The sequence below is a fragment of the Capra hircus genome, chromosome 11 (assembly GCF_001704415.2).
Source record: "Capra hircus breed San Clemente chromosome 11, ASM170441v1, whole genome shotgun sequence".
NCBI classification, from domain to species: domain Eukaryota; kingdom Metazoa; phylum Chordata; class Mammalia; order Artiodactyla; family Bovidae; genus Capra; species Capra hircus.
Genome location: NC_030818.1, coordinates 105,032,001 through 105,045,459, shown reverse-complemented (window position 1 = coordinate 105,045,459; position 13,459 = coordinate 105,032,001). Strand labels below are relative to the sequence as shown.

The window sequence follows — 13,459 nt, the reverse complement described above, 5'->3', positions numbered from 1 at the left end:
AGATTTAACTTGAAAGGTACGTATATTTGCAGAAGTCATCTCAGTCTTGGGGTGATAGTACTCTTCTGAGAAGATCTGTGTTGGTTTCAGCTCGGAGCAAGCAGGCAACAGTGATAGAGAAAGACCTCACAAGAGTTTCAAACCCCAGGTGGCCCAGTGGTGAAGAATCTGCCCACCAGTGCAGGAGACACGGATCCATCCTTGGGTTGGGAAGAGCCCCTGGAGAAGGGAATGGCTACCCCCTCCACTCCAGCCTACCCATTCCTGCCTGGAGAATTCCATGGACAGAGGAGCCTGCGAGGCTACAGTCCACGGGGTCACAAAGCATCGGACACAACTGACGGACGGACACTTTCACTTCTGTTTGTCTTTCTGAGGACAGATGGCCCCAAATACCTCAGCTGCCATTGCCAGGAATCAGATGACCTTGGTTGATCCCACTTTAGGACATCTGAACTTGGCAGCGTCTTGCGTTCTCGCATCTTCTTAGGTCCATGTACTTTAGGGACATTAAAGTGATACCTGACAGTGCAGTCAACGTCCCACCTACAGTCACCCTATCAACAGTGAGAAGAGGAAGCACCCTGGTACAGGGAGGGGGTCTCGCAGAGGGGGCAGCGGGACTAACACCGGCCGCCTCTCTCCCCGTCCAAGACTAGGTGAGCGACCCTGAACTAGCCCCTCTCCAACAGATGAAGCTCAGGTCCGTAGCTGGCTGCGGGCCGGGTGATAACTGAGGCAAGGCGACTTTCCTCCCTCTGTCTCAGGGGCTGGAGCCACCCCACAGCACTGTGCCAAGTCTGGTGTTATCCCCGAGCCCACAGAGATGGCCGCTAGGTCCTGTGAGCCTTCTGCAAACCTCGGGTTTGGCCATCCCATGCTCCTTTCCTAGTTAGTAAGTGCGGTTCGGATGCCAGCTCACGCATGCTGCCTCGAGAGATGTGAATCCACGAGGGAGTTTCAGCCCCAGCTCCTCCCCTCCGGCACCGTCCTGCTCTCCTTAGGGACCCTCTACACATCTGCAGAAGCCCTTCCCGGAAAGACCACCGCCTGTCCTGGTTCAGGGTGATCGTGGTACAGGTGTGGAGGACAGCCTCTGGGATCTGGGGGGGCAAGACACAGCCTCACCTTCAGGTGTCAAGACCAGACCCGGTGGTCCTCGGAGCCTCGGACAGACTCGGGAGATGTCTGGCTCCCACCAGCAGAGCGGCTTCAGGTTCCCCCCTGTGAAATTCAGATCATAGTCTCTTCCCAATGGAGCTGGTTGAAGCGCTCAGGATTTTTTTTTTCTCTTCCCCTGTGTTAGGTGCTCAGTCACCAGAACTTTCTGGAAATCAGGTGAGGGAGGGAGGGGTCTTACTCCTCCTCATACCCCAGTCAAAGCCTCGGTGTGTTGCCTGGGCGGAGCTGGGTGATAAGGAGGGGGTCTGGGGATGGAACTTTCCTTAAGCCACAAAGAAGGCAGACCCCTTCCAACACAGGGGTCCTGGGAGCTCTCTCAACCGGGAACAGGGTATCCTACCAGCGGAAGTGAGCCCAATTCCGTGGGCAGCCTGGTGGGGCCCAGAAGGAAGGAAACGCCCTTTGCCATCCTCTGACACCTCCTGTGGGTGTAAGCAAAGAGGCGGGAGGAAGTGGGCGTCCACCTGCAGTGGAGAAACCGCCGGCCCAGGCAAGGGCTGGCTTCCACTGCCCGCGAGAGCTCAGGCACGGACCGCAGGACATGGAGCTGGGAGGAGCGGCTGGGGCCCTGGGGCCCGCTGGCCTGCTCCTCCTGGGCCTGTGCTTTGGGACCCTCGCCGCCCAGGCTGCAGACACCTGTCCAGGTGAGAGGGACCTGTTTCCAGCCCCTGAACGCTGGAGCTCCCCACTCACTGACCACGGGTAGCATCCAGGGTGAAACCCTCTATCTGCACCTTCTGAAGACTCAGCAGCTCAGCTGCAGCTCAGCTTCATCCTCAGACTAGGAGACAACGAACGGCCCAAGGCCATGTGGGAGGAGTGGGAATTTAATCCGGGTCTGTGCCCCTCTCAAGCCTCAGATTTGCTCCACGGAGCGTCCAGTCGGGTCTTGGCTCTACAGCCAAGAAGGACAGCGTCCCCTGCTTCCTGTCTTCTGGACTTTTCAGAAAGGTTCTCTAATCCCAGGGCTTCCACGCTCCCCTGGGGTTTGTTACTGCAGATTTTCGGCTTTCACGCCAGAGTGTGAATCGGCAGATTCGAGGTGTAAGGGTGGGTGGCCTCCCTTCCGATCCGTGCAGGGGGCTGGCCCACGCCTGGAAAGAGGTTTCCCCGAGGACAGACCAGCCTCGCCATGAGCTGAGGATGTGTTTGTGGGGGAAGCATAAACTCGTCCCCCTGAGCGCATCTCTGGTGGAGACAGACTCCAAAGCAGCAGCCCCCGGGTATGCAGCGTCTGCGCCTGGCTGACTCCCACGCGCTCTAAGTTGTCTCTCGTGAGGATGTTTCAGTTTTCAAATCAACAAAACTAATTTTTCTTTTTTTTCTTTTCTGCCGAGAAGGAAATGACCCCCTGGTCCCTGTTGTACTGGAGTTTGCTCTGTCTTCTTAGATCAAATGCATCTTCTCTCCGGGGGGACCTACAGGGACCCTTCCAATTCAGGAGCTCTGCGGTCACAAGTCCGAGGTCTGGGGTTGAAAATGTTACGCTGTCCCCAGCTCCCCAAGTCTTATAAATATTTATTGTCATCATGTAGTGGAAGTATCCACTGTTTACGCGGCTCTTTTAAAATGCCGTGAAGTGCACCGCGAATCTGAGCATCTGCATTATCCGATCTGATCGTCCCCACAGCGTTATTTTTGTCCCCATTTGGATGCCCAGAACTCAGAGGGGTTGAGTGACTTGCCCAAAGACACACAGCATGGACAGGGGGGTGCCTGGGAATTGGGCAGGGTTGATTCCATGCCCAGGCACGGCCTCCCCACCTGACCAGTGCCTGCCGGAGGCAGGAAGCTTGCTGCCAGGCTGACCCTTCATCTGAGGCCAGAGACACCGGCCGGAGCCGAGGGACCAGGTCGCCTTGCGTCAGACACTCCCAGCTCGGGTGGCCTGTCGTCGGCCCTGCGACGAGCGCCCTGACCCCAACTCCGTGCTTCTCTGCAGAGGTGAAGCTGGTGGGTCTGGAGGGCTCCGACAAGCTGTCCATCCTCCGAGGCTGCCCAGGGCTGCCCGGAGCCCCAGGGCCCAAGGGAGAGGCGGGCGCCGGTGGACTGAAGGGTACGTGCCCCTGGTAGGGACAGGGCTGGTGGACTGAAGGGTGTGTGCCCTGGGCGGGGACGGGGCCACGATCACCGGCTCTTCTCAGACCGGAGCCCGAGCAGGGCCGTGCTGGGGCATCTCAGTTGGGAAGTTTGGGTCACGGGTTCTGCCCAGAGGTGACCCCGGCGCCCCCTGGAACTGCCGTCCCAGGAGGAGGGCGCTGGTCTCAGCTCTTCTCAGCACACGTCTGGGTGTCTTCTCATGAAGCATGTGCTTCCGGGTCCTTGATCAGGACTGGCTTTACCGTGACCATTGGCAGCCGCTCTACACCTCAAGTGCCTGGTGTGCTCACCTGGAAACCGGGGCCCCAGGTTTCCCTCCCTGCTCCTCAGAGGAGAAGCCCGGGGCTCCGAGCAGCCAAGCATCGCCAGGGAGGGAGGAGCTGGGTCTCCCCCCAGTGTGAGGGCCCCTAGCACTCCACACATCTGCCCACATGGCGACCCCCTCTTACAAGGTTTGCACCCCTAAAACTGGCTCCAAGACGGGGTTCTGCTGGGGGATCCTGGGAGGAGGGCACGTCTGGTCTGCTGCCCGCCAAGGGGTGTGTTTACTTGGCCCCAAGCGAAAGCGGCTCTACCCCTCTGTCCCACCCCCACACCCCACTCCCCAGGGCTGTAAGCCTGTTGGTAGACCCCTGCCCTTCCCTTTGCTGAGCCTGGGGCAGCCTCTCCCGACCCTCTCATCAGTGCCTGGGAGGAGGGGAAGGGGCCCTCGGTGGTTCTAGCCTCCTGCATTAAGAATGCAGACCTGGCCTTCGTTATTTCTTGGCTCCAAAATCACCGCAGACGGTGACTGCAGCCGTGAAATTAAAAGACGCTTACTCCTTGGAAGAAAAACTATGACAAACCTAGACAGCATATTAAAAAGCAGAGATATCACTTTGCTGACAAAGACCTGTCTAGTCAAAGCTATGGTTTTTTCCAGTAGTCATGTACGAATGTGAGAGTTGGACCATAAGCAAGGCTGAGCTCTGAAGAACTGATGCTTCTGAACTGTGGTGTTGGAGAAAACTCTTGAGAGTCCCTTGGACTGTGAGGAGTCAAACCAGTCCGTCCTAAAGGAGATCAGTCCTGAGTGTTCATTGCAAGGACTGATGCTGAAGTTGAAGCTCCAATACTGTGGCCACCTCATGCCAGGAGTTGACTCACTGGAAAAGACCCTGATGCTGAGAAAGATTGAAGGCAGGAGGAGAAGGGGACGACAGAGGATGAGACGGCTGGATGGCATCACCGACTCAATGGACATGGGTTTGAGCAAGTCCCGGGAGTTGGTGATGGACAGGGAGGCCGGGTGTGCTGCACTCCATCAGGTCGCAAAAAGTAGGGCACGACTGAGCGACTGAACTGAGCTGAACTGGGGCTCCAGGTTGCTGACCCTTCCCCTCTGGAGGTGGAGTCGGAACCTCACTGGAGGGATACGTAATTGTCTGACTTCCCCTCATCTGAGTTTCGCTGGTGGTTCAGACAGTAAGGAATCTGCCTGCTATCCGTGAGATCCCTGGGTTTGACCCCTGGAATGGCAACCCACTCCAGTATTCTGGAGAATTCCATGGACAAGGAGCCTGGTGGGCTACAGTCCGTGGGGTTCCGAAGAGTTGGACATGACTGAGCTGCTAACATTCTCCCCAGCATCCAGGGTGGAGCACGGAGAGCTGGGCCGGAGGCTCGTGTCTCCAGGTGCCCCTGTGTGATAGGGTCTGTGAGGACGTGTTCCTGGCCCCAGCCCCCGACTAGACGGCAGAGCTCTGTGTGGCCACGTGGACCTGGGCCTGCTACACAGAGGTCTGCAGGAGCTGGAAGCCAGCGGCACCCTGGGGTGCCAGCTGTCTGCACCGGGGGCCGAGGGCGCTTTGTCCCCTCTGTCTCAGCTGTCACCCTCGGGCTGGGTCCCGGTGGCAGCGACCCTGAGAGCCAGGACGGGAGGGTCAGGACTTTATTTCTCAGGGCAGACAGAGCTCAAGTAGGGTGCCTCAGATGGCCTTTCCCTCAATGGTGTGTCTTTGGGGTTTACAGGAGAACGAGGTTTGCCTGGAGTCCCTGGGAAGGCAGGGCCGGCCGGACCCAAAGGAAGCACAGGTGATGAAGAGCTGCGACCCCCCAGCAGGACCCAGGGCCTGTCTACAGAGACAGAGAGTCAGGCTGAGAGGGGCGGGGAGGTGGAGAGAGAGATGGGAGCGAGACAGAGCGGGAGGGTGGTGGGAGACAGACACGCGCCTGTCTTACCACCCGCGTCCTGAGAGCCTTGAGGCGGCGCGTGAACCGGCCCCGGCTCCTCCGTCCCCAGCAGCCTGCTGGGACCCAGGGAAGGGTCCCAGGCCTCAGGTCCCCAGCCGCCCACCCGCCCCACCAACACCCAGGCATCTGAAACCCGTGTGAGCCATGGAGAGTGTGTGTGGCTCAGCCTCATGCCCACCCCCAACCCCCGGAGAGCTGAGCCTGGGGTGGCTTCCAGGGTGGAGGGTCGCTGTCCACTGACAGGCATCCTCTGCACCCCCTGTCTCTCCCCAGGAGCCAAAGGGGAGAAGGGTGCACGTGGAGAGAAAGGTGAGCCCCTCCTCTCCCCAAGGGCACCCGGCAGGCTTTGCAGGGGGCTGGGGGGGCTGGTCCCCGAGGCCTGGGTCACAGGAGGTGGCCTGGGTCACAGGAGGTGCCCTGGGGCCCAGGAGAACCTCTGGGTGAGGAGCTCAGACCACGCCCCTGGCCTCGCCCGTCCAGCCCACGGGTAGGGGCAGAGGGGCGGTCCTGCGGGCTGGAGGCTGGAGGAGCCAGCGGCTGCCAGCCCTGCCCCGGGAGGCTGGCAGCACTGACTTAGTGCGTGACTGTGGACGTTTCGCTTTTTTTTTTTTTTTTTTCTGATTTATGCCCATTTATTTAAAAATTTCTAAAAGTAAGAAAAGGCAAAACACAGGCTTCCAGGCGGCGCTGGCGGCAAAGAGCCCTGCCAGTGCAGGGGAGGCAAGAGGCGTGGGTTCGACCCCGGGGTTGGGACGGTTCTCCCAGAGGAAGGCTTGGCGACCCACTCCGGTGTTCTTGCCTGGAGGATCCCCATGGACAGAGGACCCTGGCGGGCTACAGTCCGTGGGGTCGCAAAGAGTCGGATATGACTGAGCTCTCACAAGACACAGTCACATGCTTTGATGACAAATTCAAAGTGCGCTGGTCGGGGCCAAGCACGCCCTGAATACCCGCCAGGGCTTTGCACGACCAGAGGCTCTGATGGAGAAACTGGTGGTGGAAAGTGATGGGCCCAGAGGAGCTGACCCTCAGTGCCGAGAGCCTCAAAGCCCAGGAGAGGTAGCCGGTACGGTGGCCCAGCCAGTTCCCCAAGCGACAGTGCTGACCCCGGCCCTGCAGGCCCCACGGCTGAGCCTCGGAACCGCTGCCCAGGGCTGGGGGCTGTCCGTCCTGGAAGAGCTGCCCAGGGCTGGGGGCTGTCCGTCCTGGAAGAGCTGCCCAGGGCTGGGGGCTGTCCGTCCTGGAAGAGCTGCCCAGGGCTGGGGGCTGTCCGTCCTGGAAGAGCTGCCCAGGGCTGGGGGCTGTCCGTCCTGGAAGAGCTGGGCGACGGTTTCCACTGTCGGTGCCGTGTTCACGGAGCAGAGGGGGTGAGAGGCATGGGGCTGCTTCCAGACGTGTGACATGCGTGTCTTCTCTCCCATAACAGGAGAGCCGGGGCAGCTTGATTCCTGTGCCACAGGTGACTGTGCACACGCCGACCCTGGCCCCTGGACCTCAGACAGGACCTGCTCCCGTGGGGGCAGTTGACCAGAAGGCCAGCTGCACAGACCCTGGTTCTAGCATCCAGAGATGGAACACTCTCTGCACACCTCTCACTCCCCAGTTACAGGCAGCTTTTGCCTGAATGACATGTGTCTTCCAGCGGTCCTCCTAGGGCAGCTGATAACTTTCCTTGGAAGGCGGGGTGCCCAGACCACGGTGGGAACAGCTCTGGGAGGTGGGGTGGCCTCCGTCTGTCCCAGGCCTCGGTGCCACTCTCCCCCAGGCAGGCGTCCCCTTCTCCGCCCCCTCCGCTGCCCCTGCCCTGCCCAGGCTCCTGACCTGGCATCCGTCCCCCATTTCCCTTCCCAGGACCTCGGACCTGCAAGGAGCTGCTCACCAGGGGGCACTTTCTCAGCGGCTGGCACACCATCTACCTGCCCGACTGCCGGCCCCTGACCGTGCTGTGTGACATGGTCACAGACGGCGGGGGGTGGACCGTGAGCTGGCCGGGGTCCCAGAGACGGCCACGTGGCCCGTGGGCAGTGGCGGGCATGTCCGGGAGGCTCCTTTGGTGGGAGAGCAGTCTTGAGAGGCCTTTGTGAGACTGTCTAGCCCCAGGCTCAGGCTGACCCCGTCCTGTCACTGAGGTCAGGAGAAGCAGAAGTGTCAGGGTAGGGGCAAGGAGGCCGGTAGCCCTGGGCATGGGCTGAGGCCCGGAAGCGCCCGCTCCTCTCCAGGCGTGTGGCTTTGGGCTTGTCGCCTGCCCTCTCTGAGTCTCCATGTTCTCCCTGGCCACGTGTAGGTACTCCCCCGACGGTGCCCGGGGTCTCTGATGAGACCCTCATCCAGGGCCCCAGCCTGTGGAGTGCTGTGAGCTACCGGTGCTGTGCTCACGGGTGGCAGGGTGCCCCGGAGGGCGGGGAACGGCAGCAAGGACCTGTCTCCCAGCTCCCCCCTCCATGCACAGGTCTTTCAGCGGAGGACGGACGGCTCTGTGGACTTCTTCCGCACCTGGATCGCGTACAAGCAGGGCTTCGGCAGTCAGCTGGGCGAGTTCTGGCTGGGGAATGACAACATCCACGCCCTGACCGCCCAGGGTAGGGCCACAGCGGGGGCTCTGTGGTTGGGGGCGCTGCAGCCCATAGCTCCCGACCCTACTCCTGGGCTGTGTGGAGCAGAAGGCCTCGCCCCCTGCGTCCTCCCGTCTGACAGCAGGAAGGCTATGCCTGTGCCAGCCGGGGGCGCGCTTCTCAGACTCTCTGAGGGTAGGGTCAGAATCGGGAGAAGGGCGGATTGGAGGGAAGATGTCTTCTGGTCTCAGGACCAATCAGACCTTAGAACTGGAGAGGAGGAAGTGGGCAGGAGGCCGTCTGGACTGGGGTGGCCCTCCTCTCTCTTCCAGCCACCAGTCCTGCCTTGAAACTGGGCTCTGAGGCCCATAGAGCCCCTTCCCTCCTTCTCCCGGTCACCGCACGTGGGGGTCCCGACACGGGCCCCCTCAGCCCACTGCTCTGGTTCATAGAATCAGCCTCAGGGGTGGTCCTGAGTTCAACTGTAAACCTGTGAATCCTATTTTAAATTCTTCCACTACCTCAGGGCAGCCTTGAAGGTGTCCACTCATGGGCCTGAAATTCTTGCAAAAGAGATGAATACCAATACTCTTTCCTGCCCTGGCATCCACAGTGGCTTGCAGGAGAATTTAGGGTTTCCAGCAGAGCGAGGCTTCATTCCATTCAAGGAGCACCAACCGTGGGATTCTGGGCGAGGCTGGTGCAGCAGAAGGGGAGCCGTCGGAAGTCAGGGGGCCCTCCCTGGAGCCTCACGTCCACCAGCCTCTCACGCCTTCCCCGCTAAGTTATCCCCAGTTGCCAAGTTCAGACACCCCTCCAGAGTTTACCCAAATTCCCACCTCCTTTGCCTGGAGGTGGAGGGTCCCTTCTGCGGAGACCCGAACACCTTTCTTCAACAGGAACCAGTGAGCTCCGGGTAGACCTCATGGACTTCGAAGGCAACCACCGATTTGCCAAGTACCAGTCATTCAGGATGGGGGATGAAGCTGAGAAGTACAAGCTGGTCCTGGGAGCCTTTGTGGAGGGCAGCGCAGGTCAGAGTCTGCATGGGCCACTGCGGGGGCCGGGGCTTCAGCTCGGGGTTGGGGAAGCAGAGAAGCTGCTGGGGGTCCTGGCTCTGTCTCCCCGAGAGACCCTGGGCTGGGGGTTCCACTCTCGGGGCCCGGCTTCCCCATCTGTGATTGCAAACAAGAAGGTGCCTGCGTTTCTGTATAACACGGGGGCCTGCGATGCTCTGAGGTCACTGACCCCGTCCCACTGACACCTGGAAGAGGACAGTCATCTCACAGGAGGCCTTAGAGCCTTGTCCCCAAGTGGCTCCAGAACACCAACCCTGTGGGATATTCTTTGCCAGAAAGACCCCCTGGTCACAGACTGTGGGAAGGCGATTCTTGAGGCTCATCCTGGAGCTCCCAGGGTGCACTCGTGCTCAGGAATGGTGCCAGGTACCTGCTGCAGTGTGTTGGAGCAGAGCTGCAGAGAGCAAGGCCCCTCCAGGATGCCGGAGGGGATGGCAAACGGGAGCTTTCGAGCGCCTGTTTGACACACGTGGCCTCCTCTGAGCCTCCAAGGAAGGAACAGGGCAGGGACCCTTGACCCATGGTGTAGGTGAGGGCCAGGCAGGCAGGGGGGGCATGGATACTGTGGGGGCCAGAGGGGAGCTGCGTGCCCGGGGCTGAAGCTGGAGCCAGGGCCTCTGGTGAGGTCGTGCTGGGCCCCTGGGGTGGCCAGGGCAAGCCAGTGGGAGGGGGCAGGGCCCAGGAGAAAGGCACGGGCTTGGGGAAGAGAGGGCCTCAAGGTCCTGGGGGCCTCTGGGGAGCCAGGAGGAAACAGGTGAGGCTGGAGGGAGTCTCGCACCCTGGTGCAGAGTTCCAGAACCAGGAGGCGCCCTCTGCCCCACGGCCGAGGTGGGCTCTCAGCCCCCTGGGGGTCTCTAGATGGAGATGCTCTGGGTGGGCGGCAGGGCCCCCTAATGGCGGCTCCCTCTAGGACCAGCGACACCCCACTCTGCCCGCTCCCCTCCCCGAGCAGGCGATTCCCTGACGGACCACGGAGACCACTTCTTCTCCACCAAAGACCGTGACAACGACGAGAGCTCCTCTAACTGTGCCGTGCAGTTCCAGGGGGCCTGGTGGTATCACAGCTGCCACTCCTCCAACCTGAACGGCCGCTACCTCAAGGGGCCGCACACGAGCTATGCCAACGGCATCAATTGGAAGTCATGGGGCCGGTACAACTACAGCTACAAGGTGTCGGAGATGAAGCTGCGGCTCACCTAGCCGCCCGCAGCCTCCGCGAGCTTTGCTCCGTGCCCGGTGACGCCCAGGCCCCCGCGTGGCCCCCGCTGCCCACTCCCTCTGCTTGTAAGGCCCACAGGGTCTAGTCCCTCCTGTCGGCGTCTGAATTCCGAGCCCCACGGCCTCACCAGAAGAATCATGGTTTTAAAGGGTTTGCTTTCTGACATACTTTTTCCTGCCGGTTTTCATTTGCGTCTTTGAACTTGAGCTTTCCTGAGCATTTCTCCCACAGCCGATCTGCTGCAGGGGCTTCCGGCCCGGCCGAGCCAGGGACAGTTTGAGCCCCCCCACCCCCGTGGCACATGCAATCCCCAATGTCCCCCAAGCATCAGCTGCAGCCTTAAGCTCCCGGCATTAATAGACAGGGCAGTCCCCTCCGTCCCCGAAATGCTCCTGCCTCCTCCCGCCTCACTCCCAACATCACACGCTTTTAAACAGGTCACTGTGGGACTGGAACACTCTCGTTAAAAGGAGGGGCGTTTGCTATAAATAGGCGCTTTCTGCTTCGAGTCGGTGCCGTGCGTGCTCTGGGCCAGCCTCCCCTGAGAGCTGCTGAAACACCAAACACAGGTCCACACGAGACAGGGGCTGCGTCTGCCCAGCAGAAGGAGGGCGGCTGGGCACCCACGTGCTAAACCCCAAGGGCAAGAGCCTCACTCCGCACAAGCCCTGGTCCCTGGACGATCGCAGACCTCAGTGTGCGAAGCTCAACAGCCTGATGGGAGATGGAGGAGGGTTCTCTGTCTCTCAGGCCAGGGAGACGCCTCTTAACCGAGACTGCAGAGGGGCCTGGTGGGAAGGGAAAGGTTGATGGGTCCAGTCGCATTCACTCAAGACCCTCTGTTTCTCAAAGCACTGCGTAGGGAACAGAAGGAAGCTTGCCCGGGGACAGAAGCCCCTTGTGACACGTGTGTGTGCGTGCTGCTGTGTCCAGCTCTTTGCGACCCCGTGGACTGTAGCCCACCAGGCCCCTCCGTCCGTGGGATTCCCAGGCAGGGACACTGGAGCGGGCTGCCGTGCCCTCCTCCCGGGGATCTTCCCGACCCAGGGAGTGAACTCGGGCCTCCTGGAGCTCTGGTACTGGCACACAGGCCCTTTGCCGCTGGGCTCCCAGGGACCTTTTGTCACATGTAGGTTGCTAGCCTTCTGCTGCTTCCTCAACTCGTTACCAACCCCTCAGGGCCTTAAAGCATGAAGGAAATGTGTTATCACAGGGCTGTGGAGGCTAGAAGTCTTGTGTGGGTGTGGCGGGACTAGAAGCAAGTTGACTCGAGCCTGGGTTCCTTCTCCAGGCTCCAGGGAGCGTGTTCTCTCCCCGGTTCCAGCTTCCGGAGCTCCTGGCCCTGCTTGGCCCGGGGCCCTCCCTGTCCTCAGGGCAGCAGGAGCGCAGCCCTCTGGGTACGGCGGGGAGGGCCCCTCTGCTCTGAGGGACTCTGGCATCCGTCCGGGCCCACCCGGGCGTCTCAGGCCCTCTCTCTGCCTCCAGATCCTTCATTTAAGCGCCTCTGCCAAGCCACTGTCGCCGTGTAAGGCGACACACTTCCAGTTCTGGGGCTCAGGCAGGAGCTCTTTGGCAGGGGGAGCATATTCTGTCTACCACGACCCATTTAAAAAAACCAGCATGATCCCACACCCAGAGTATTTAAAGAACTCCTTGTTGCTTAGTTGCTAAGTCATGTCCGATTCTTTGCGAGCTCATGGACTGCAGCCCGCCAGGCTCCTCTGTCCATGGTATTCTCCAGGCAAGAATACCAGAGTGGGTAACCATTCTCTTCTCCAGGGGATCTTCCCATCCAGGGACTGAACCCACGCCTCCTGCATTGCAGGCAGATTCTTTACTGCTGAGTCACCAGGGAAGCCCAAAGAACTTCTACCAATCAACAGAATTTTAATCGCTTAATAAGAAGGGTTAAGAGATTTGAACAGACACTTCATAAAAAATGATACCCACAGGACCAATACGCTTATAAAAAGCGTCTCTATTTTGTTGCAAATTATAACCAAAATGAGAGGCTATTCCACACTCATCAGGACCGATAAGATTTGGAAACCTGAGCACACCAAGTGTCAGTGAGGTGGCAGGGTTGGGGGGGTTACATATGCTGCGGGTGGCAGTGTGAACGGACGCCGCCAACTTGGGAAAGAGTTTGGTGTCAATTATTAGAGCAGGAGACACACAGGCCCACACGTGGCAACTCCACTGCCTGGTGTGGAAATGTCCGTCCTGTGCCTCAGGGACCACGGCCAGGAGAAACCACGGCCAAACTCTTCACAGCAGCCCCAGGCTGGCAACCACCCGAGGCCCCCAGAAGAGGGTGGATAGTCACAAAAAGACGCTGTGTGCGATGCCACACAGCGGTGGGGCTGGACAGCTGTGGCCACACCCAGGATGGAGACTCAAGCCGGCGGCTGGGGGGGCGCTGGGCTGAGGGGCAGGTGTGCTGCTGGCTCTGTGCCCACGGGGCTGGTTTCCAAGGTAAAGAGACCTGCAGTCTTTGGGACGACAACCTGCCCCGACGTGAGAGCTGGACCGTAAAGGGCTGAGCGCCGAAGAATTGATGCTTTTGAATTGTGGTGCTGGAGAAGACTCTTGAGAGTCCGTTGGAATGTAAGAAGATCCAACCAGTCCATCCTAAAGGAAATCAGTCCTGAATATTCACTGGAAGGACTGATGCTGAAGCTGAAACTCCAATACTTTGGCCACCTGATGTGAAGAACTGACTCATCTGAAAAGACCCTGATCTGGGAAAGATTGAAGGCAGGAGAAGGGGACGACAGAGGATGAGATGGTTGGACGGCATCACTGACTCAACAGACATGGGTTTGAGCAGTCTCCGGGAGTTGGTGATGGACAGGGAGGCCTGGCGTGCTGCAGTCCGTGTGGCTGCAAAGAGTCGGACACGACTGAGCGAGTGAACAACAGCAGCAGCTTAGCTGGTAAGCGTGTACCAGGAGGACAAGAGGCTGTTTGCACTTGGGTGGGACAGGGCAGCGGCAGGGACCCCGCGGGCCTTTGGGATTCTGAGCGGTGACGACCAGCCCGTGGGCCGCACAGTAACAAAAGCAGCCAGACCTCACTTTTCCTCTCAGGGACTT

General features: G+C 60.0%; 1 protein-coding gene across 1 annotated transcript; it reads left to right on the top strand.

Annotated features, from left to right (window-relative positions):
• On the top strand, nt 1,665-10,531 carry FCN1 (ficolin 1). Its single transcript, XM_018056197.1, has 9 exons — nt 1,665-1,826; nt 3,125-3,238; nt 5,293-5,355; nt 5,788-5,823; nt 6,941-6,973; nt 7,366-7,493; nt 7,964-8,093; nt 8,966-9,100; nt 10,098-10,531. Exons 1-9 carry the CDS (start codon nt 1,724-1,726, stop codon nt 10,343-10,345), a joined length of 990 nt encoding a protein of 329 aa, XP_017911686.1. The 5' UTR covers nt 1,665-1,723; the 3' UTR covers nt 10,346-10,531.

Coding starts and splice junctions, on each gene's coding strand:
- FCN1 (XM_018056197.1), top strand. CDS start 1,724: ATGGAGCTGGGAGGAGCGGCTGGGGCCCTGGGGCCCGCTGGCCTGCTC. Junction 1,827..3,124: donor GGCTGCAGACACCTGTCCAG/GTGAGAGGGACC, acceptor GCTTCTCTGCAG/AGGTGAAGCTGGTGGGTCTG. Junction 6,974..7,365: donor GCTTGATTCCTGTGCCACAG/GTGACTGTGCAC, acceptor TTCCCTTCCCAG/GACCTCGGACCTGCAAGGAG.